At 52.8% G+C, this 24,129-nt stretch overlaps 1 protein-coding gene across 1 annotated transcript; it reads left to right on the top strand.

The window, feature by feature from the left end:
• Positions 1–200: 200 nt before the first annotated feature.
• On the top strand, positions 201–23,281 carry C1qtnf1 (C1q and TNF related 1). Its single transcript, XM_041635569.1, has 4 exons — positions 201–565; positions 14,918–15,079; positions 18,429–18,568; positions 19,707–23,281. The coding sequence occupies exons 2-4, from the start codon at positions 14,925–14,927 to the stop codon at positions 20,255–20,257; spliced, it is 846 nt and encodes a 281-aa protein (XP_041491503.1). The 5' UTR covers positions 201–565; positions 14,918–14,924; the 3' UTR covers positions 20,258–23,281.
• Positions 23,282–24,129: the final 848 nt, after the last annotated feature.

The following is a 24,129-nucleotide window of genomic DNA, read 5'->3' as shown; positions in this document are numbered from 1 at the left end:
CATCCTCATCCCCTCCAAGCCTGTGCTAGCTCCCAGGGTGTCCAGAAGGAGGGAGCGCCAGCCAGCCAGCCAGCCAGCCAGCCAGCCAGCCAGCCGGGCACACACACAGTTAATCCTCCACGGCTGCTGGCTGCTGTTTGGATAAAAAGCGCTAGGAGCGTTCTAGGCTCCTCGGCAGCTCACATCTGGCTGGGGTTTGCTCTTTGCATTTCTCCTGCTTTCTTCCTCTCTTTCTTTACTTTTGAGAGAAACCACATTTCCGCTTCTGGCCAAAGAGACCTTGGAGGTTGCTGAGGAGATAAAGGTGTTGGGACTGCTGTGACTTGCACCGCCCCCTCTTCCTCACCCTTAAGTTCCCCCCCTCCTCGGGAGACTTTTTTCTCCCTCGGGCTCTCTCTCTCTCTCTCTCTCTCTCTCTCTCTCTCTCTGCTTTGACGTGTCTGCGCTTCCCCTCTGACCTGGCCTAGAAAAGACTCAGCCCCTGAGAGATGCTCTAGAAGTCAGCGCCCCAGAGCCCTGAGAGGCGGGAGGATTCGGTTGGCACAGCCAGCTCAGCTGGACGGAGGTAGGTGGCTTGGCCATCTGACAGACCAGGAAGGACTCTGAGCTTCGTCTTCGTGGCTTAATCCGGGCGCCAGAGCAGGGCTAAACAGACACCTTCCCTGTGGTGAGGTGTGAGGTGGCGCTATGGCAAAGGGGTGGACAGAGCAGAAGTTTGGGGGACAACATTGTGCCGTTCTTGCTAACTCCCCTGTACAGATTGACTCTTCCGAGGCAGCCGCTGGGGCTCCCTGGAGCTTGCGGGAGGCGGGCTCCTTGGCAATAGGATGCTGACAGGACCAACTGCACCTTATCTCATTGTTTTGTGGAGTGTCTCTTTCTTGTTGGGTGATTTTTAGAGGGCATGGAAGGAGAAAGCGTATTTCTGTTCCACCTGGAGCCACACTGTCCCTGCCATATCACCTGGGCCGTCTGAGGTCCAGGTCTAGCCCATCTGCCAGTGGTCAGCTGGAGCCCTGACACTGACAGGAAGTGTGGACTTTGGCCCCCTTTTCTAACAGGCTTGCTGTTCCTGGATGGCATCCAGCCTGGGCAGGAAAAAACAAATATCTCTTCTCCTCAGACCTTGCTGCAAAGTAAAGCTATGGTGCTAACAGTGGCCAGAGTGAGGGCTACAGTCTCTAAGATGCCCCGGGACCTTTGCACAGCCCCTGCCTACCTGCTGCTCAGATGCCTGGGCATCCCTCCAGGTGTAGATGCATCCTTGCTGGTTAACCTGAGCCCCACCCTGTCTATCTCTGGGCCCACCCAGGCTGCTCTCTGTCCTGGGGAGCTGGACTTCTTTGGGGAACCTCCTCCCTGCCCATTTTTGTTACTCCCTGGCCTGCACTTGTCTGTCAGAAGTTGAGGGGGAACCTCTCTGATTTTTTTCTGTCCTGGTTGCCCTGTGGAACGGAGACCATGGACATGCTTCTCCGACTTTGGATTTGGGATGTATCTCAGTAGCGTGGTGTGGTGCCGTGGAAGGCTCGGGTTGTGTCTCTGGTAATGGAAACAATAACAACCAAATACCAAATTTGATTTTCACTGAGCATGTTGGCTCAAGACAGTGAGGCGGGAACACTGCCGTGAGTCTGAGGCCGTCCTGAGCCAGATAACCAGATGACGAGTTCTCTGCCAGCCCAGGAGAGGTCTTGCCTCAGAGTAAAAAAAGAAAAACAACAGAGAAATAAAACTGAGAAACGTCACACTGGGATCCCCCTGGGAGTGAGTGACGCCCGGCTCTGTTTCTCAAAGTGTGACTGGGGCAGTGTGGCAGAAGATGTACAGTCTCTACCCAGCCTGCACCGGTGCTCACTAGAGAGGAGGGAAACCTGCAGAGGGAAGCAGAGGGCCGAGAACAAGAGGCCCACCGCTCCTGTGTGTGCCTGGCAGCCCTCTCCGAGGCCCTGCAGCCAGCGCAGGAAGCATCCTAGCTAAAAGGTGTCTTCACTCCCCAAGACTCAACTTGGGTTCTCTGCCCCAACAGGAGATGCTGAACCTCCTAAAAACGTGCACACATGCCATCCTGCCTCCATCTCTCATCCTCTGTGATGTCCATGGAGAGCAGGCTAGCCCAGGAGGCCTGGGCTGCAGGCCTGTCCTGGAGCGTGAGGGCAGCTCACTGCTCGTCGGGGCTGTAACCTCCCTGTTCATAACAACCAGCACAGCATTATTTTTTTCTGAACACACTCCTTTCTGTTATTCTTCCTGGTGCCTGCCTCCCTCTCCCCCCCCCCCCCGTAATTAGCATGACTCATAAACCAAATATTCTGGCATTGAACGGCACCCATCAAAACAAAGATGAAAAGAATTTCGTAGAAACTACGGGTCCTGCCTCAGGGCGCCCTCGACCATTTGTTTCTTATCCCCAGGGGTTGGGTTGTTTTGTGGGTCACAGTTCCTAGGTTTGGGAGTGGCTGAGGCTCTCGGGTTAAAGAAAGGGTGAGGTGATGGTGTGAGGTTGGAAGGGCAGGCAGATGTCCCCTGCAGGCTGCTGCTTCTGACAGGCCACCACCCTCTCTGGAGGGAAGGGACTGTTTGGGAGCAGCCCGGGCACTGGGCTGGAAGGACCCAGAGAGACTGGAGCATGGGGTTTGGGGAGGCGGGGTAGGCTCCAGAGAACTTCTCTTTTCTCTGGTTCTTGTCCTTGGAAATCCGCCTTCCACTACTGCCAAGAGGCCCGCGGTGGCTGTTTGGACAGGACCCTGTCACCTCCCTGACTCATTCATGAGGTGCAAGAGACATTCTGGCTTCTTCAGAGAGCAGTTTCCTGAAAGCTGGAGAACTCCACACGTGTCTGCCGCGGCTCTGGCTCTGCCTCTGCCTCTCAGGGCCCTGCCCTGGGTCCTTGCCCTGGCAGGACCTCTGTTAGGAGGCTGCAGTCTTGGAGGCCTTCAGAAGTGGCTCCTCTTTCCCTCCTCCCCAAGCAGGAAGGGACATGCCGAGTCCCTGCGGGCCTGTTTGGCTTGGGGAGGAACAGGCCTGTGTGCAGGGTGAGGCCTCAGAGCCTGGAAGGGTGCTGTGTCTCAGAGCCCTGGTAAGACACGGTAGGTTATGCTCGTGCCCTGCCAGCAGTAGTTCTTCATGTGCCAGCCGGTGCCCATGGCAAGTCACCCTTCCTGCCCTCGTTGGGCACATGAGGTCTTGGTACCCCATCACCACAGCTCACTGAGGTCTGCTTCTGAGGCCTTTGCAGACTTATAGTCCTCTCCTTGGGCATCTTCCCAGACTTCTGGGACCCCATGCACTGGCTGGGTTCTATGTCCTACTATCTTCCTGACCCCTGTAGGAATTTTCCTTGATATGAGACAGTTGAGCAGGAGACAGAGAAGCAGGCAGGGAGCTGAAGCCCAGGCAGCAAGGATGGGAGCAGAGCCAGGCAAAAAGAAGCCAAGTTCCTAGTGCCCAGGACTGGGTCAGACATGCTCCTGGTTGCTGTGGCCACATGTGGCAGGGGAGCCGCACACCCTGGGGGCTGCAGCTCCTCCGCACCCTGGGGCATCTGGTTACCAGCTGCCTGCTGCCCTGAGTACCAGAGAAGGAAATGACCTCCCTGGGGGAGCTGCCAGCCGTGGGTGGGCTTAGGGAAGGCGCAGGCTAGAAGGTGGGCTGCGTTTGCAGCCCTCTCCCTTACATCTCTGGGGCTGGCTCTTTATAGACAGGCTGTTGCTGAAGTTGTCAGGGTCAGAACCTGGGCCCCCGGAAGCCGTAACGAGCTAGGTTCAGCCTCTGTCCTCAACAGGCCAATTAGGGAAAGGAATAGTAGGTGACAGTCTTATTCATTAGGAAGAACAATCAAGGGGTCCAGTGACCTCTAAGTCTGTTTTGGGGTCCCGATGTGAGGTTTAGATTTAAACAGAGGGCAAGAGGTGTGCAGAACCAAGCTGCCCTGGTCAGAGCATGACAACCCAGGTGTGGCCCTGCTCATCACTGTCCCCTCACTGACTTGGCCCCATCAGATGGTCTGGCAAATTCTCAGATGGTCTGAAACCTCTTCCTAGGGGACAAGATCCCCTTCTTGCTGGCACCAGGATTCCAGCCTTTCCTTCTCTGAGCAATTGGGGGAAACCCCAGTATTTTGGGGTTCACTGTCACACAAGTAGCCAAAGGGAGGGGCACAAGTATCTCTTTAGAATACCTTCGTTTTTGCCGGGATGCTGAGCTGGGTTCTGACAGCTCTAGTGTGAGATGGGGGGAAGGTTTGGGGTGCCATGGGGTTCCTGAGTCTTGTGGCCCACAGAGCCCCTCCCTCCCTGGGCCTGGAGCCCCATGAAGACCCATCTATGAGAAGGGGATGTATGCTCTATAATTCCTACATGGTACTTGACCAGCTGCAGCTGCTGGGGAGGTGGAGGCTGTGGGAGAGGGGACGAGGCAGGAGCCCTGGGGTCTGTGGGGGACTGACTAGGTTAGAGCCCAAGCCACCCCTACCCCTGTGGTCCCATCATTCAGTCTTCATGCCCCCACCTAGCGGATCCTCTGGTGTTGTCCGTTCACAACTGACTCCTGACACCCCAATGGAAGGGAGGAGAGCATCCGTTCTTCCCTCAGTATCTTGATTCTTTACGCAGTTTCATCTGGCTGACCGCTGGGATGTGGCCTCAGGTCCTCCCAATCCAGAGTGCACATTTGCTTTGTTGTTGTTGTTGACAGAGTCTCCCTATGTTTGTGGGGCTGGAATTCAGTATGTCCCCTCAGAGCAGCCTTAAACACTGCACAATCCTCCTGGCCTTAGTCATGCCTGATGACTCAGGTTGGCTCCTCTGCGGGGCACTGACAGGCAGAGGAACCCCATATCCCTGCCCACAGGCCTCTCCTTCTGAGCTTACTAACGTACTGTTTTCTCTCCACTCTGTTAAAAGCAAGATCCTAAAAATGGTTCGAGCGGCTGAGATATCTCCCATTTGAATGGGTGAGGGGCCATTCTTGGTCACTCTGTGTCCACAGGAGTTGGACTCTAACGTCAGGTGCTTGGTGTCAGTCTGCCGACACCACAGAGATCTCTGACCATTGAACCAAAGACGCCAGTGATGGATCCTGGTGCCCGTACTATGCCTGGTATGTTGTAGGTGCTCAGATGGGCATTTCTGTCACCCCAAGAGTGGCTGCTGCTGCTCCAGCTGTCACTAAGCAAGCTAATCAGGTGGGCACCCCCAAACCCAAGCCCAGTGTGCGGGAACAGCTAATACCCAAGGAAAGGTCAGCATCTTTTTGCTCCAGATGTTTCTAACATCAGCCCACTGCCCGGCATGTTGCTGGCGTTCATAAACACCCACTAAAGGAATGAAAGGATGTGAAGCCCCGCCCTGGGCTGTTGTGGAGCCCAGCGACTCCACGTGAGCCACACCATACATGTATCACAGCCCCCTCCCCGCCCCCGCCCCTCCTCCCCTGCCATCCACGTTCCTATGTGCAGTCAGCTTCCCTGGAATAAACAAAACGCTCTCTTGGTCCCCAGGGTGGGGCTTATTTTGTCGTCTTCTAAGTGGAAAATAATGTGTACTTACTGTGAAGAAAATGATGGGATTGTTACGGTGTGGGGAGGAAAGCCTAGAGAAGCTCAAATAAGAAAATGATGGGATTGGTTTTTTGTTTTTGTTTTTTGTTTGTTTTTTTTTGAGACAGGGTTTCTCTGTGGCTTTGGAGCCTGTCCTGGAACTAGCTCTGTAGACCAGGCTGGTCTCGAACTCACAGAGATCCGCCTGCCTCTGCCTCCCGAGTGCTGGGATTAAAGGCGTGCGCCACCATCGCCCAGCAAATTATGGGATTGTTACGGTGTGGGGAGGAAAGCCTAGAGAAGCCCAAATAAGAAAGTGTCAGCACTGCTGTTTCCAGTCCCCACAGCGGCCGTGGGGAGAAGCTGGATGGGTGGGCTTCAGGGTTGCTAGGTGCGTGGGTCTGGGGACACCGCACTTTTAACCTGCGTTTTCCCGCCTCATGGTTCTAGAGACATCTGTGTCAATAGATGTTTGCACTGATCACCGCTGCGGGTGGATTTGCCCGTCCCCTCCTCCCCTGTCCTCCCTTGTCTCTCCTTCCTCCTCCTTTAGACAGAACCAGGGGTTTCCGATTAGTACAACCCCTATACTTCCCTGTGGGTGAGTTTACCTCTAACCAACAGCCTTGGTCCCGGTTTCCCACCCAACTGATTATTGTCATCTAATGGCTCTGTCTTCCTGGTGGCCTCTGGGGTTTGTAACCTTGGCTAAGGAGGTGCAGAGTTGGGGTGTCTTAAAAGCAGGCAGCTTTTTGAGCGCAGAGAAGGGAGACGTTTGGGAAAGGCTAGCTCCAGGCTACAACTAGATTCAGAATTCAGGTCATACTTAACAGCACATGGCTCTCTCTCATGGACCTTGCATCATCTGAACATTTGAAGATATGTGGTGGTTTTGCACTTGGGATTGACTGCAGTACAAACCACACAAAGTGACGTGGAGGGATGGCTAAGTGGTTAAGTGACTGCTGGTTTTGTGGCGGATCCAAGTCTTGGATTGCGTGGCTTACAATCACCTATCACCTGTTCACTCTAGCACAAGGGGTCCAGTGCCCTCTTCAGGCTTCCCTGAGCATCCCTACACATGCAGTACACACACACATACACACACACACACACACACACACACACACACACACACTAAAAATAAGTATTTTTAAATATTTATTTATTATGTATACAATATTCTGTATGTATGCTTGCAGGCCAGAAGAGGGCACCAGACCCCATTACAGATGGTTGTGAGCCACCATGTGGTTGCTGGGAATTGAACTCAGGACCTTTGGAAGAGCAGGCAATGCTCTTAACATCTGAGCCATCTCTCCAGCCCTAAAAATAAGTATTTTTAAAGTGACCCCAGATGCCAAAGGGTGTAGGAACGAAACAGTTCCATCTCCCAGGAGTTCATAATTCCTGGGGACTCACTCAGGACACCAGTGATGACAGAGCAGCTCTGTACTAGATGCTGAGGAAGGGTCAGCAACAGTGGAGCAGTCCAGGAACGCTGCTGAGGGAGGCTGGTTCTGAAGACATGGCTGGAGAGGGGTAGTGGGGCACCCATCTAAAGACCTCGTAGGTTGCTGAGTGGTGGGGGAGGAAGAGGTCAGTGTTGATGCTCAGGATTTACATTTCCTTTCTTGTCACCGGACACCCTTGACGTCAAGAACGATGCTCCAATTTGCATCTTAAAGCTGCCTCTGGGAGGCAGGGAGACCCTGGACCATCTGGGGAAGACTTGGTGCAAGCAGGACGCAAGGGGCAGAGACCTTTGGGAGCTTGGCAATGGCTTAGGCGTGGAAGGTGCATGAAAAGTGTGGGTCTTAGCAGCTCCCACACTTTCAGCCCCAGGGAACAGTGCCGTCTCTCACCTAACTGCTAGCCCAAGCTGGGAGAAGCCAGGTTTGTGGGAACAGGGAGACAGTGTGTTAATTGGAAATAATCCCATGGTAGGGCAGACTAGGGTCACCAAGCAGGCATTTGGGAACACAGATACAGAGCCTCCCTGATCAAAGCCATAGTCAGAAGTCCAACCAGCGGGCTGCCCAGTCTGGTGGCCACTAGTCTAGTGGGAAGTTTGAATGCGTCTGCCACGGGATGTGAAGTTTTATGGTGTTTAGTCTCAACTAATTAAAACAGCCCTGTGGGCTGGTGTGTTGGAAATCACAGATGTAGGAGGCTCAGCACTCCTGGGAGAGGATGGTTGGGTTGGTGTCCGTTAAAGGCATGACCGGCAGGAAGGATTTGGAGCAAGAGGAGCTGAGGAAGCGGCCTTGGAAAGCAATTGTCTTGTGGGGAGACCAAGAAGGGATATCCGTGGGTGTTCAGCACCAGGGAGGCTGAGGCAGGGTGGTGGTGAGCTCAAGGCCAGCCTGGGCCATGTAAGTTCAAGGCTTCTTTTTTTCCTTTCTCTCTTCCTTCTTTCCTTCCTTCCTTCCTTCCTTCCTTTCTTCCTTCCTTCCACAAGGAAAGGTACACTCAATAGACAGGGTAGGTCAGAACCTGGTGCAAATGAAGGGGGTGCCCAAACTGGAGGTGTTCTGAAGATTTTTTTAAGGTTTATTATTTATTTGTTCTGCCTGCATGTATGCCTGCACACCTAAAGAGGGCGCCAGGTCTCATTACAGATGGTTGTGATCCACCATGTGGTTGCTGGGAATTGAACTCAGGACCTCTGGATGAACACTCAGTGCTCTTAACCTCTGAGCCATCTCTCCAGCCCCTCTTTTCTGTCCTTATGTATGTGTTTGTACGTTTCTGTGTGAGTGTATTCTACCCGTGTGTGGGTGCCCCTGTAGGCCAGAAGACAGGTCCTGTGGAACAGAAGTTACAGGGGTTTTGCTGGGAGTCCTCTTAATCTCTCCAGGCCCAACTGGTAGATATTTCAAAGCGTTTACATTGGGCATGGTCTCTTATGCCTGTAATCCCAGCACTCAGGAGGCTGAGACAGGGGATTGCCATGAGAATAGAGTCTACATAGTAAGTGGGCTACAGAGCAGAAACTCTTTCTCAAGATAGTAACAACAACAAAATAAATAACTAAAGTACTCAGGCATTGCAGAGAACTTGGTACCACCAGGTGGCGAGGGTGGTGTGAGCAGTCTGGGCTGGAATAGGTAGTAACAAGATTGATAGATGCTGGCCAGGTGGCGCTGGCACAAGCCTTTAATCCCAGCCCTTGGGAGGCAGAGGCAGGTGGATCTCTGTGTGTTCGAGGCCTGTCTAGTTTACAGAGCGAGTTCCAGGATAACCAGGGCTACACAGAGAAACCCGTGCTTACCCAGGAGTCACTAGGTGGAGGGCAGCCTTCCCTCTTGGAGAGCATCCTCAGGCGGTTCCTGTGAAGTTCTGGGGGATGTCCAGGCTTGGGGGACCCAGACAAAGGCCAGTCTGTGCTGCTCGCAGAGGGCTGGGCATGCTAGAGCCAGGGCACAGAATCCCCAGGTTCTTTTCTCCCTGGGTCTTGGGAGTGGTCAGCCCCCAGGGCAGCATCATTGCTGGTGCCAAAGAAATGGGCCGTGGGCCAGGCCACCTGCAGAGTGGAGCCCTGACACAAGCTCCTGGGGCCTCTTTTCTCTCAGACAGTTCTCAAAGAAGGGTGAGCTCCGAGCAGGAGGGGGCCCAGCTGGGAGGTGACCTAAGGACAGCTGTCTCCTCAAGGAGATCTTTGTTTTCTTGAGGAAGCATGGAGCCCTGCAGGCTGGGCTGGTCAGGTGCCACTGGGCTGGAGGCCTGACAGCCACATGGCAGGGCCTGGGCAGGCTGCTCCAGGTGAGTCTTCCTGGACAGGGTGTAGAGGAGGGAGCTGCTTTGGGATGGAGAAATCCTGATCTTTCCTTTTTCGGTTTTGCCCCAGACAAGACTTCACTCGCATCCAGGGACAAAGAGTCCTGAGCTCAAAAGCTGGCTGTCCTGGAAGATTCCCCCTTCTCCCTCCCTGGGCTTGGGCTTTGGAGGAAACCCCCAAACCTTAAAAAAGTAAGCCCCCCTTTTCCAAGACAGAAACAGGAAAAGATGTAGAAGGGAAGGACGGTGATTTCGGGAGGAGGTAGGCCCTGAAACACATGTGAGGCCATCTGCCATCAGGAGTCCAGGCTCCCTAGCTGTCTTCATTAAGAATCTGGGGGAAGAGGCAGAACCTCTGACCAGCCAGCGTGGGCTGCTGAATCCAAGCAGTGAAATCACATATTGAAGAGGCTTCTAGACCAAAGCACGTTCAGGGCTCACCACGGACTGGAAGTCACTCCACCACGCTCTAGCTCTTCCCGTTTGGGTGTTTGAGGGATAAATGATCTCATGATAAAGGAGATGCCTAAGCACTGATGTAATGTTAGGAAACCTGAAGGCCACCTCAGTGTGGCTTTTTCTCTTCCTTGGCTGAATCCGGTCCTCACATGGGTGCTTTACACTCCTCAGTGGTTGAAGTCAGTTCTACCCAGGGCCAAGGCAGAGGTGGGCAGGCCCTGGCTTCCCAGTGCATGCAGGAGGAAAGCGGCGGTGGTGGAGGGGTGGCAGTGCCCTGCTCAAACAAGGAGCAGCTTGAAGCCATTAGGGATGCATGGGGAGGGGAGGGGAATCCAGTCCTATCTTTGCCAGGCTTCCTGGGAAATGAGTGTGAAATGGTAGGGTGCTGTCCAGGCCTCGGCAAAGCTGGACAAAGATGCTTGTCTGGGAGGCAGCCAGAGCCCCTGGAAATCATCTGGTAGGGTCAGTGACAGGAAGGACAAATGACCTTCGAGGCTGTGATGAAGGCCGGTGGTGGATTAGATGTGCCGGATACAAGGGAGGAAGAAGTCTAAATGCTTCCCAGATTTCAGTTCACAACTCCCGCCTCCGCCCCCACTGGCCTCATTTAATCTAGAACAGAGTCCCCCTTGGACCTGACAGCCATGCCCAATATGTTCTGCACTGTCCTTTCCAATATGGCAGCAATACCGCCATGCACGCAATTGCCCAGAGCTTGGGACGTGACTGGCCTGCCTGGGGAGCAGAACTTGGAATTGCATTTTATTGTTATTCTATGGATAGAATCCAGCACCTTGTCCATGTTAGTCAGGCGCTCTACAGCTGACCTAAACCCTCAGCCCCTTTGAGATAGTCTCAGTAAGTAGCCCAGACTAGCTTCAGACTTGAGATCTTCCGGCAGGAAGTTGGCAAAGCACTTGCATTAAAAGCACACAGACAAGAGTTTGATCCTCAGAATCTGTGTAAAAAATGCCAGTGCGGTGGCCTGCAGGAGTAATACCAGGAAGGGGAGACAGAGACTGTCCTGAGCTCTTTCTGCCTCTCTTCCTGGTGCATTCTGGGATGACAGGTATGTACCCCATGCTTAGTGCTTAACTGGAGTTTTATTTTAATTGGTTTTGATACCACAATGGCCTCTGTTCTAAGAGCAAGGTTCTAGAATGTTCCCTGCTCATCTCTCGTCATCCAGTCTTGAGCGTTTGTGTGTTTCTCTCCCTGGATTGCTAGACAGTTGAGATCGGGGATACATTTAATTTATGGCTGAATCACCTCCTCCGCCCTCACCCCCAACTCTTGCACAAAGAATGCCGTAAGCCATGCCTGTGTTAAATTGCCAGCTGAGAGGGCGGCTCTGACTCCTTCCCAGGCTCCTGGCCGCTGGAGGAGATTACAGGCTTCTCGCCTCTCTGAACCGCTGGCTGCTTACCGTATGAGGATTAAGGAAGAAAACAGTGTTTACAAAATGCTTTTGTCAATGGCACTGAGCTGAGGTGGGGAGCCGTGTGTGGGGGGAGGATACCAGGGCCAAACCCACACAGGCAGCTTCACACTCCAGGAGGCCACCATCCACACACAGGAAGGGCCAGAAGCAATAGGACAAACTAAGCTTGTGGATGAACACTGGTTTCCGTAAAGGACCTACCACATGAGGTCTGGGAAGGGATAAGACATCCCAGCAAGGATTTTTCCCATGCCCTCACATGTCCCCCTTCCTGGAAGTAACTGTACTTCTTCTGCAAAGGGAGATTCCCCTTGCTGGGGTGAAGGTTGGGTGGGCTGAGGAAGGGTGCTGGGCTCTGCTCTGCAGCTTCTGTGGAACTTAGAGGGAGGAATAAGATAACAGAGTTTCCTGTGGAACTCAGCTCTCCTTGACAAGGACAGGAGAGGATGTGAAAGACCTGGAGGGTCATGCTGGGGTTGCCTTGAGGGACTCTTACTGCAACACAACCTAGAGACAGGCTGTATGAGTCCTGATGGGGGCATGATGCCCATGGTCAGGGTGTCCTGGCCTTCTGAGAACCTACCTCTCTGTGTGGAGCACATTCCACGATGGCCTCACTGCAGGGAAGCGTCATCCCTTGTGGGGAGACGGCTCTGTGCTGCGAATGGAGACAGGGGATCTGTGGGCAAATTAGGTTAGGTGCTGAGCAATATTGGTTTTGCCCAAATGTGACTGAAATGATCCTAATCTGACCAGGCCGATTTTGCTGAAGGATTTGGCTAAATGGTTGTTAAGAGGATGTCGAGGATGAGAATGTTTCAGCCTTGGCTTGATTTGAACTTGCAAAGGAGGTTCAGTGTGTGTGCATGCATGTATGTGTGTGCGTGCGTGTGTGCGTGTACGTGCACACGTGTGTGTGTGTGTGTGTGTGTGTGTGTGCACGCCCGCGTTGGGGGACCACTCTGCCCACCTCACTGCCATCAGTGGAGCCCCTGAATACCATGGGGGCTGTTACCTGACACTCCACCCATGTCTCATTTCTAGCCCAGCTCTGGGCACCTCTTTTCTGACAAATATGTTTAAAATTCCCTTTCTTGACTGAAAGGAGACACACCAGCATTGCATGGGGCCACAGCACTGGTTCCCGGATGGGAGTAACTTTGCCCTGAGGGGACAGACAGAGGGCAGTGTCTGGAGTCCTTGGTTGTTACAAACTGACAAGGGTGCTAACAGCCTTTTGGGGTAGAGGCTGGGATCCCACAAAGCGCCCTTAAATATACAGGACAGGGTCCAATATAAGGGGGACTGTACAGCTTCAAATGTCAGCGAGAACTCTTGGGTTAGGACAACCAAAGGTAGCTTTTTGTCTGCTTCCATTCATATGCCCCCAAACATACATGGATTTTGTTACATATATATATGTATGATTTTGTTACATGTATGTATATATTTAAATTTATAGAAAATCAAATTTAAGCTTAGTGTGGTGGTGCATAATTACACTGAGACAGGAGAATTGAGAATTTGAAGCCAACCCGGGCTGCACAGTGAGGAAACAGAAAAAAAAAAACAACAAAAAACCCAAACAGACCCAAGCTTAAAGAAAGAAAAACTTCCTTTTGCCAGATGCAAGCTTGACAGTTCCAGGGGCGGGGAATATAATTAGGAAGATACCAGGGGAAAACGGGAAATACAGAAATAGAGAAATAAACAGATCAAGAGAACTTGCTCGATAAATATTTGTTGAGTACTAATGGAGTCCAGGATGCTGCAGGACACTTGGCTGGGCCAGGGACATCCATGTGTGACAGAGAGTCACAGGGCCAAGCAAAAGTCTCCATGGCTGGAGAGAGCCTGATATAAAAAACTACGGAACAGGGAGGTTTTCCCAGGTCAGGGCTGGGGAGGCATGAACAAGAGGCAGCATTTAGTACGAAGTGGGTCTTCACAGGGCCAGCTGGGCTGGTGTCACCTGAGTTTAGCTTGTCTGTGCTCCAGGGTAGCCAGGCGCCTCGGGGTAGCCCTAGGCCAGCAGTTCTGTCCCTCTGTCTTCTCCCTGTGTGTCTTGGACGTGTGCACACGTGTGCTGAGGATGTCCAGGTCTGTGGAGGAACAGGTCTCTGTGTGCATGTGTGAACACGTATGAAGGCTAAAGGACACACTCGGCTGTTCTTCCTCAGATTCTATCTACCTTTTTTTTTTTTTCCAAGACAGGGTTTCTCTGTATGACCCTGGCTGTCCTAAAACTCACTCTGTAGACCAGACCAGGCTGGCCTCAAACTCACAGAGATCTGCCTGCCTCTGCCTCCTGAGTGCTGGGATTAAAGGCGTGCACCACCGTTGCCACCACCTCTGGCTGCCTTGTCTTTTGGGACAGGGTCTTCCATAGGCTTGGAACTCATCAAGCAGGTGGGGCTGGCTGGCTGGTGAGCTCCTGGCTTCTGCCTTTCTCTGACTTCATGATTTGGGGCTGTAAGTACTGGCTACCATACTCAGCTTTTATTTACTTTTATTTTGTACGTGGATTCTAGGGAAGGGACTCAGTTCCTTGTGCCTGCAAGGCAAGCGCTTTGACGACGGGAAGATCATCCCAGCCCCCTCTCTTCTCATTATGCACGGAACACTAATGAATGAATATCGTCTCCTGAAAAGATTAGCCACGGGATCACACGAGGCCTGGGTGGGATAGAAGTGACTAATGAGGACATGTTCCCAGACCTACCCTTACCTCACGGGGCCCGAAGAATTAATTGCAAGGATGCAAGACTTGCGCCCGGGTGCCTGGTGCCGCTTCAGGGGCCCCTTCGCTGCTTATCAATCCAAGCAGGACAAAGGTCCTCCAGACTAAGGAGCAGGCATGCAGGCCTGCTGACAGGTGCCAGGTCTGGCGGGGGTGAGGGGTGACTAGAAGGTGGCATGCAAAGTGTTATCTGTTGGTAGACCCTCGGCAGTACCCGGATATCCTGAAAACACAGAGACCCCGAGGCCTTGCCCTGGGTAGCTGAACCAGAAGCTGAAGTTTAAGAGGAGTCCTAGGTTTGAGAAACCAAAGGCTGCACCACAGACTGTGGTGTGCAGCCAAAGGGGAAGAGGGCCTGGCCCTGCTTTCCCCAGGCCATGCACTTAGAGATGATGGGAAGATAAAGTATTTAAACATGTACTCAGCAAACGCCCCCCCCCCCCACACACACACTTTCTTTAGCCAGTGGTGGGGGAAGCATCTGGGATTGAGGAATGGCTTGAAGGATGGTCTCCATATCAGAAGAGGAGGGTCCTTCCCAGGCTTTTGCTTGGCAGGATGGGGACTGTGAGAAAGGGGGCTGAGAGTTGGCTGGGTGACTTTCTCTGCATCACTTGCAAATGAACACTCGCCCAGCGCCCCCTGCTGGCAGAAAACAGCGGCAGCCAGTTTTTGCCCACAAACCCTTCTGGGGAGGGACTTGCAGTTGCCCTGGACTCACTTGGGATTATTCTGCTTATTGTCAGGGGCTGCAGGTGATGGACCACCTTCCTGAGAGATTGGTGCGGGTGAAACTGTGCTTAGTGAGTCTGTAGTTCCTGTGGACCAGTGTGTGTGTGTGTGTGTGTGTGTGTGTGTGTGTGTGCGCACGCGCGCCGCACACAGGCAAACAGTCCTCACCGTCAGTTGTTTCTCTGTAGAGTTCCTTCCTAACCGACACCCTCTCCTTGTATTTTAGCAGAAAGATGGGCTCCTATGGATGGGGATTCACGCTGGGATGCTGCCTGCTGCTGGCCATTGCCTGGGGCCCAGCCCTGAGCCTTGTGCCCCGTGGTCAGCAGGAACAGCTGGAGTGGGAAGAGAAAGAGGAGCTGCCACCTCCTCTGGACCATGAGAAGAGGTGAGGGGCTGTGACTCCATGCTGGCAGGGGTTCTGAGCTGACAGGGTCAAGCGTGTGAGGTTTGGGGAACTCCAGGGCTGGTGGCCTAGAGCTGCCAGGGGGCAAAGCGGAAGCTGCGGCATGGTCCTTAGGGAGGTTGGTCCTGGAGGTCAGAGAGGCAGTGAAAGAGTTAGCTAATAAGAAGCTAGAGCTAATGGGCCAAGCAGTGATTTAATTAATACAGTTTCTGTGTGATTTTTTTATTTTTTTGGCTGAGCAGTCGGAAACCAACAAGCGGCTTCCTTTAACAGTGACTTTCTCCTTCTGCTGACTTGGGCATCTTGTCTGACTCTGAGGATGGTGGTCCAGCCTCATTCTAACCCCAGGGTAGCCGAGTCTGCACGAACTTTACATGTCTATAATGAAAAGGCACCTGGTCCGTTCTTCCAATTGCCTTTGCCTTCTAGCTTAGTCTCCCGGGAAAAGTGCAACATGGCTCTGGGTACACGGGCAAGCAGGAGACAGGGACAAGTGGCCTCAACGACTTATTCCCTTATAAGATGGCAATACCATCTAGGGGTCTTAATCAGGATTGTTTTCTCTGCTAGTTAAAGACTTAAAACAACGGACAAAAAAAAAAAAACCAGGAAAAATCTCAAACACAACAGGTGGCGGCAGACAGCAGCAGCAGTTGAAGGATGGCATTTACTGGGGGTGAGGAGACACACGCAGGAAGCAGGCACGCACACAGAGATGCAAAACACATCTGCTTTACAGAGGAAGATCTCTGGAAGCCAAAACATCCTGTCTCTTCTCCAGGGCTGAGGTTTGAAAGTCTCTCGGGAGTTTTCCTCCCCAGTTCAGGGTTGGTCAGTTTGAAGACAGGATGGTTGATTGGCCCACGACAGTTGTGACCACATCCTGAGCTGGTCTTGAATCTGTTGATCTAGTCGGTCAGCAAGGGGCCTGCTGGTGGGGGACCAAAGCCTTCAATGGTTTTCCTGAAGCTGTCAGGCTTTGGTCTCAGGTCAAGAGGATGAAGAAGAAGCCAGTCATGGAAATTAGCCACTTAGTACTTAGCCATGGCCTCTCTGCCTGTCTGCTACCCACCAGGAATTCTGTTGTCTGTCTATTCAACAGGGATTCTGTCTGTCTACCCACCAGGGATTCTGACTGTCTACCCACCAGGGAGTCTGTCTGCCTCCCAGGTCAGAATGTGCTGGTGAGGGTGGACCAGGCAGGCCAGGTGTCAGCTTTCCTCCAAAGGTTATAAAGTTCATCAGGGCATCACTTGCCTTCATGTCTGCGACCCTCAGTGATATACAGACCCTTGGCTATGGGAGATACTTTGTAGGGACATCAAACATGACATTCTAGAGGTCTCTGTTGCGATACAGCCAGAGTTGGGACCTTAGCGGCAGGTGAGAGAATACACCATGCAGACAGACTTGAGTGCGGCAGGTGAGAGACTACACTGCCATGCAGACATAGTTTGAGTGTGGAGTTTATTGAGCTAAAGGGGATAGGAAGGAAAGAGAGAATGGGAGAGAGAGAGACAGAGACAGAGACAGACAGACAGACACACAGAGAGAGGTAGAGGGAGCTGGAGAGAGGAAAGACCTACCTGCCTCTTCAGAAGAGAGAACTTGAGTAGGCAGAACTTGTCTTCTTAAAGGGACAGGCTACTGCCTGCCATGCACACAAGCCTGATGCAGGGCATGAAACACTCTGCCAGGTCTCCAAATGACAGTGCCTGAATACGAACAGTCCGCACAAGGCTCCACGCTGGCTTTGGGTTTCTTCACGCTCCTGAGCATTGGGTCAATTTAATATTCAAGGTTCCAGGCAGGATTTGGGGCCGAGAAACCCCATTCCTTTGTTTCTTCTTCCTCTCCCCTGTTTTCATTCAGCCAACATTGATTAATTAGCAGCTGTCAGCTGTCAGTCACGCCATCTCCTAAGTCCTGGAGACGCACTTGCACTTGGTGGACAGACTCTGGCTTCTAGAAACCTAAGGCCACAGAGAGACAGACAAACACACCGCAATCCAGGCTTCGAAGCAGGGCCGCACCCGCAGTGCTGGTACCAGAGCCCTCCTGCGTGGGGGAGGAAAAGGCAGAGGGGGGGTGGGTAGTGCAGGAGGGGAGGGTGGTTAGGGTGGTGGGAGCTGGGGTCTGGGAAGGGAGGATGTGAAGTGTGAAGCTGAGGTGGTTGATCGTAGTGTGTGCCAGGGGGACTCTCATCCAGGCTCCTGGAGGGACCAGGAAGTCTGCAGGAGAGGTTTGTTTCAGAGGGTGTTCTAGAAGGAATGCTAGAAGCATCAGAGAGTGCCTCGCTGCTGGGAAGACAACTCCAGGACTCCTGTCCTGTCCACATGGTGTCTTAGACATAATCAGAGCCTGGGGATGCCTGGGGGTGCCTGGGGTAGAGGTTGACTCCCTAGGACATGCTGGATAAGGAGGGAAGTTCAGGGATGCAGAAGGCTCCATTATGGGTCACTAGAACGTGTCAGAAAAAGCGTTCAGAAACAGCAGGTGTCACAGGCAAAGAGTCATTGTGAGGCCGCCTTCAATTCTGGACACGTGATGTCATCTGTGGGGCCTGCTGAACTGGGTGGAATGGAGGCTTCCCGCAGGAGTTCTGAAGCTTAGGAGAGACGTGTGGGCGAATCTTTCTCCAGGCACTGGGTTTTCATGTGGTTGAACTCAGGATGTGTGTGGATCCATGCTCCAGAGGGTCCTGGGGGGAACCGTGTATCAGGGTGGGAGAGGGAGGGGCCAGCTCAGACACCTCTCAGGTGCAATGTTGCATGTGGCCATGAGATGGCGGTGTAGAGCCATTGCTGTAGCGCAGGGGCACCAGACGATGAAGTGAGATTGTGTACAAATGAAGTTGCTGGTAGGTTGTGCCTCTAGCTTCACAGCCCAGCTCGTGACAATGCAAAGACCTAGTCCTGCAGGCAAGAGCTCTCCTCCGAAGTTCTGAGGTCATTGTCCTTGCTTTGTCTATATTACTACTATGATGGTGTGTATGTGCATGTGTGCATGTGTGCATGTGTGTTTGCGTGTGTGCATATGTGTGTACACATGTGTGTGCGTGTGTGTGCATGTGTGCACGTGTGTTTGCGTGTGTGCATATGTGTGTACGCATGTGTGTGCGCGTGTGTGCATGTATGTGCATGTGTGTGCATGTATGCACGTGAATGTGTGTGTGTTATCTGCAGTCAGGATTCTCTCCCATGCCCATGCTAATCAGAGCATTGCATATCCAGGGGAAGGTGAGCCAAGGGGAGCCAAGCCCTGGTCACAACAACAGAAGAGAGCTCCTAACTCAAAGAGTTTATCATTTTGTGGTGGTTTATTCCCTCAGGGATGAAGAAACACATGAGAAGCATACCCCCAGCCAGGGCGAAGACCTCCCCACGTCCAGGTGCTACCGATGCTGTGACCCCGGCACGCCTGTCTACCAGACAATCCCACCACCCCAAATCAACATCACCATCCTGAAAGGTGAGATGGCTGGGGGCACTTCCGGGGGGGCTGCTCTATATTGACGGAGAGGGAGATCCTGCTAAGTGGGGCTGGGTAGGACCAGAGGTCTCAGATAGAGCGGAGCGGAGATGGGCTGTCGTCTGACTGTTTTCCATGAGCAGAAGAGGATGCCACAGAAATGGCTCAGTGGGTAAGAGCACTTGCTGAGAAAGCAAGAAGACCCAAGTTCAAATCCCTAGCACCCATGTCAAAACCAGGCATAGCTACAAGTGCCTGTAACCAGCATGGGGAGGGGCAGAGTCAGGCAGAGTCAGGCAGATTCTAGAATCCAGGCTTTCTGAAGCAGTGGGATTCAATGAAGAACCTGACACCAAAAGGTAAGGTGGGTGGCTCAGTGGTTAAGAGCACTGATTGCTTTTTCAGAGGACCAGGTTCAATTCCCAGCACCCCCATGGCAGCTCACAACTGCCTGCAACTCCAGTTCCAGGGAATCCTACATCCATGGGGAAAAAAAAACACCAATGCACATAAAATAAAAATAAATAAATTAAGGGAAGAAAAGGTGAGGTGGAAAGAGAAAAGAGGACACCCAACATCTTCTTCTGGCCTCTCCAAGTGCCTGTCAGGTGTGTGCACATGCATCTCACATGTGGACACAAACACCACACATGCACGTACATAAGGAGGGGCCTGGGGATTCCGCCTCCACCCGTGTGCATGGGGCTTGCAGACCTTCGAAGCTCTTTGTTTTGACACAGTGCCCAAGCTCGTTCTCTGCGGAGCTGTGCCCTCCCTCTAGATAACGTCATACAAGCCCAGGGGACACTCGCAGCCTGGACCTGCTCTGACTTCGGACATCTGCAGTCCATTTTCTCAGAGTGAGCCCAGGCCTGGCCGTGGAGCCTGTTGCTGGTGGACAAACCCATATGTTCCTTTGTCTTTGCCAGGACTTTGCAGGAAGTGAAAAGGCTTGCCTCCTGGTTGAAAATAGAGCAACCCTTGACAGTGGAAACGTTAGCTCTAATGATAGAACCAAAATGTCCCCTCGCCCAGCAGCCTCCTGCTAAGGGGTATTAGGCAGGATGCTCAGGTCAGGGCTGGGATGTGGAGTCACATGACTGAGATTGGGGCTTCATCCCTTCTTGTTCTCCCTTAGGTGAGAAAGGTGACCGAGGGGATCGAGGCCTCCAGGGGAAATATGGTAAAACAGGTTCTACGGGTGCCAGGGGCCATATTGGCCCCAAAGGGCAGAAGGGGTCCATGGGGGCTCCTGGAGACCGCTGCAAGAGCCATTATGCAGCCTTCTCCGTGGGCCGGAAGAAGCCCCTGCACAGTAACGACTACTTCCAGCCCGTGGTCTTTGACACGCAGTTTGTGAACCTCTACGAACACTTCAATATGTTCACTGGCAAGTTCTACTGCTACGTGCCAGGCATCTACTTCTTCAGCCTCAACGTGCACACTTGGAACCAGAAGGAGACGTACCTGCACGTCATGAAGAACGAGGAGGAGGTGGTGATCCTGTATGCGCAGGTGAGCGACCGGAGCATCATGCAGAGTCAGAGCCTGATGCTGGAGCTGCGGGAGCAGGATGAGGTGTGGGTGCGTCTCTTCAAGGGCGAGCGGGAGAACGCCATCTTCAGCGATGAGTTCGACACCTACATCACCTTCAGTGGCTACCTGGTCAAGCCAGCCTTCGAGCCCTAGCCGCCACCCTCCGCAGGACTGTCCCAGACTGATGACCTCCTCGCCTGTCACCCCTGCCCATCCCTGCATTCCGTGGACACTGGAGTCCTGCCCCAGGCTGATCCCATTGCCTCTCCTCTCCATCCTGGCCTCTTTGGCCTCGGTTTTCTCAGTTTTGTTTTTTTTGACAAGATGCCCGTGGCCGCTGGGAAGCCCAAAGGGCCATGTGATCCCAGGTCTGGCTGTTGCTCTCCATAGATGAAATCATTGGGCGGGGTGCCTGTGAGGACATTGGGGGACCTCCAGCTCCTGTGTACAAAGCCTTAGACGACCCTGTGGTGTGTGTCTTGTGGCCACAGGGTGCTCCAGAGCACAGCCCCTGTTTGTTCCCATTCCTAGACGTAATTAAGTAAATGCCACGGGTTTTAAAGCAACAAAGTAAAACAGAGAAGAGACAGGAAAGCAGTGTTAGTTTTGGCCTTTCAGCCAGCTGGCTCTGAGAGAGAGAGAGAGAGAGAGAGAGAGAGAGAGAGAGAGAGAGAGAGAGAATGGATCTAAAGAATCCATTGGATGGATCCAAGGATGACAATGAAGGAGCCCTCTGTTAGGCCATGCATGAGCTTTCTTGGGGACAGCAGGACTGACCTCCAAACTCTGTGGAATTGCTGCAGCCTTGTCCAGGGGCCTGTCAGTCTTTCTGAGCCACAATAGTGAAAGGGTGAGGGCAGGGCAACAAATGTCAGCTCCCAAGAGGGGCAGCAGGCCCACTGTTCTTGACTCCGAACTGGGGGCAGTATCCGGCTCGCTCCAACTCACAGGCTCCTGGCCAGTGGCTGGGGACCTCAGGGATTCCTGTACCTGCAGATTTCTCTATAAAAAGGAAAGCTCCTAGCATACCCCAGCACCCCTCGGCTTTCCTCCACTTCCCTGGGCTGCTCTGGAACCCCAGCGGGTTGGTCCCCTGCCTGTTGTGGGACCAGTTCCCCATTTCTCCTTCCAGATGGATCAGCCATGGAAGGCAGCAGGCCTTTGATTTGGGGTCCATCTAGCTGCCCCTCAGCAGCCTGTGTCCCATCTTCTCGCTGGTTCAGTGTCCTGTCTGGGTGCTTGATACGTTAGCCTGCAGGAGCTGATGAGTCTGACAGGATACCTAGCCTGACGCAGCTCTAGCCAACCTATGGCAACGTGATCCTGGAGCTGGGGAGAGCCAATCAAAGCTAGAGAGTACATCCTACCCATGTCTGGGTCACTTCTGATGTAGTAGAAGAGGAAACATGAAATTCATATCCTACCACCAGACTCAGGGACAGCTTCAGGGCTGATTCTCAGATCTCAGAGAACCCGTGTCCTTTGCCCATCTCGGCCCGTGTTGATGACCAGGGCCTGGGTATTGGCTATTTTGTGCCAATCAAGTCTTGTTTGCTGCTGCCTGCTGGCCCTGGGCATCTGACTGTTGGGGCTCAGTGTTTGCAGAGACCACCTCTGAAGGGGCTTCTGCAAGCCAGGTCCCCTGGGTGTGCCTGCAGCAGACGCCCACTGCCACCTGTGCTTTGCCCTGCTCTGTCCAGAAAACATTAAACTTGCCATGGTGACCTACAGGAAGCTGACCTCTTTGCTCACTGGATGGAATCTTCCTCCTTCCCTCATCCTATCTAGTATCCACTTTCTGCCTTTTAAAGGCCAATTGCGTTCTTGGCTTTGTACTCAGGGCCCAAATCGCCAGTTCCTACCAGGGAGACGTGGATTTCCTGAGTATGGTTCAGTAGCTGTTTGGTGTGTGGACAGGGTCTGGGGACTCACGGATAGTGACGGGACATAGTTTGTTCTTCTGTGCTGGAGTGCGGGGCCCTGGGACTAGCAGAGCGGGTAGCCCCCTGGCCTGCACTGCAGCCCGGACATCTGTATGACCGTCCTGGGGCTGTGGCATGAAAATCCAGAAACCAACCAGGTGCCTTCAAACAGACAAATCTCTGGAGGTCAGAGTTCAAAATCCAGGTGCGAGCAAGTAACAATGTAATGCTCCTAGCAAGAGTGGGGGAGGGCACTTCCGGCCACCTGTGACTGCAGGCCTTCCTTGCCTAGAGGGAGGGACCATATCAGTCTTCCTGCCCTGACTCCAAGTGACCTGCTTCCTACAGCGCCTTTCAAGGACACTTAGGGCTGCATTTAGGGTCTCCCCTAAATTTCGGATTCATGCTCAAGATTTAACTTATAAACACACCTGCTAAGGGATTTGTGAATGGACACACTGACAGGCGCCAGAGGTTAGGGTGTCTGTGTGTGTTTTGGGGATCACAGTGAAGCTTGTGACGGCTCATGGGCTTGGACACTGTTAACAGCCCCTCTCTGGCCCCGCAGTGGAGGGTAGGCACTTCTTCTTTCTGCTGGCCAACAAGGTTGGCAGGCAGCCCTCCTTTCCACCTACTGGCAGCTGGCTTGGAAGCTAGAATCAGCAGCTTGGCAAACAGCTGGTCTTTTGACTTTGCCTGGTGCCGGGAGCCCATGTGGCCACTCTGGTGCCGGGAGCCCATGTGGCCATGCCCAGTCTTGGGATGGGGCCAAAACGGAGCAGGTGGACAAGGGCCCTGATCAAAAAGCGAGATCCCTTCTCCACAGTGTGGAGGCTGCTGGAGAGAGACAGGCCCTACAGGTGCCTGGAAGTGGGGCCCGGTGCTTTTCCCAAAGGGGCACGGAAGGAATGTGTTGGCCTTATTCAAGGGCCACTGGCTGCCTGCTCCCCTGTGCTGTGGCCTGGGTACAGGCAATCTACAGTTGTCCTGGCCACTGTGGGGAAGAAGGCAGCATTTGCTCTGGGGCCCATCTGATTCTTCTCCCTATCCCCCCTCCCTCTGCTTTTTCCTTTTCTAAGAAGGGTATCATGTGGACCAGGCTGATCTTGAACTCACTATGTATGAATAAGCCTGACCTTGAATTCCTGATCCTCTTGACTCCACTTCCTGAATGCCAGGATTACAGGTGTGCTCCAACACTCCTGACCTTTCAAAGTGTTAGCATATGTTAATTATATATAATAAAGAGTTTCCTTATGACAATTGCATACATGTGCAGTGTATTTCACCATATCCAGTCCCCAGAGTCCTCTCCTGCTCCCCTTTACTCAGACTAATTCCATCTTCTTCCTGTCTAGTCTTTTTACTCTGTGCATGTATGCGTGTGTATGTGTGTATGTGTATATGTATGTATGTGTATTCGTGTATGTGTGTGTATATGTGTTTATGTGTGTATGTATGTGTATATGTGTGTATGTGCGTACGTATATGTGTGTGTATGTGTGTGTGTGTGTGTCCAAATGAGTCTCAGTAGGGTTGTTTATAGGAGCATGAACATCCTACCGTAAGTGAAGAACATATCCTAGGTGTAAATCCTCAGAGAGGGGTGTGGCTGGGAGACTCCTTCCCAGTCCCATGACTGAGTACTGCAGGCCCAATCATGTACAAGAAATCACAACTGTTGTCTCCAAGAGTGCAACAGCCACACCGTGCCCAGAAGTCAGTGCTTCTGCTTTTGCCATTTATTTACTTGCAGACTGTATTTTATACTGTAACCCAGGCTGGTCTCAAACCTCAAATTTGGGGCGGTCAGTTCTCTGACTTCAGCCTCCAAGTGCCAAGATTACAGGCATGTGCCCTGGTGCCCGGATGCCCCTCTTAAGACTGATCTTTATCTGTATGAGTGTTTTGCCTATATGCATATATACCCACCACATGTGTGAGTATCTTCAAAGGCCAGCAGAGGGCTACAGAGGCCCTGGAACTGGAGTACAGACGGTTGTGAGCTGTTGGCTCTGAGAACTGAACCCAGGTCCTCTGCAAGAGCAGTAAAAATCTTATAAAGTTGATCCAGCATCTCCAGGGCTGGGCAGGGAGAATGAG

The sequence above is a fragment of the Microtus oregoni genome, unplaced genomic scaffold, assembly GCF_018167655.1.
Source record: "Microtus oregoni isolate MIOR12 unplaced genomic scaffold, Mior012 000048F_ref0000485, whole genome shotgun sequence".
NCBI lineage: Eukaryota > Metazoa > Chordata > Mammalia > Rodentia > Cricetidae > Microtus > Microtus oregoni.
This window is presented reverse-complemented; position numbering and strand designations above follow the sequence as displayed.

Excerpts from the sequence above, each read along its gene's own strand:
- C1qtnf1 (XM_041635569.1), top strand. The coding sequence starts at position 14,925 with ATGGGCTCCTATGGATGGGGATTCACGCTGGGATGCTGCCTGCTGCTG. Across the intron at positions 15,080-18,428 it reads CCTCTGGACCATGAGAAGAG|GGATGAAGAAACACATGAGA; the intron begins GTGAGGGGCTGT and ends TTATTCCCTCAG. Across the intron at positions 18,569-19,706 it reads CAACATCACCATCCTGAAAG|GTGAGAAAGGTGACCGAGGG; the intron begins GTGAGATGGCTG and ends GTTCTCCCTTAG.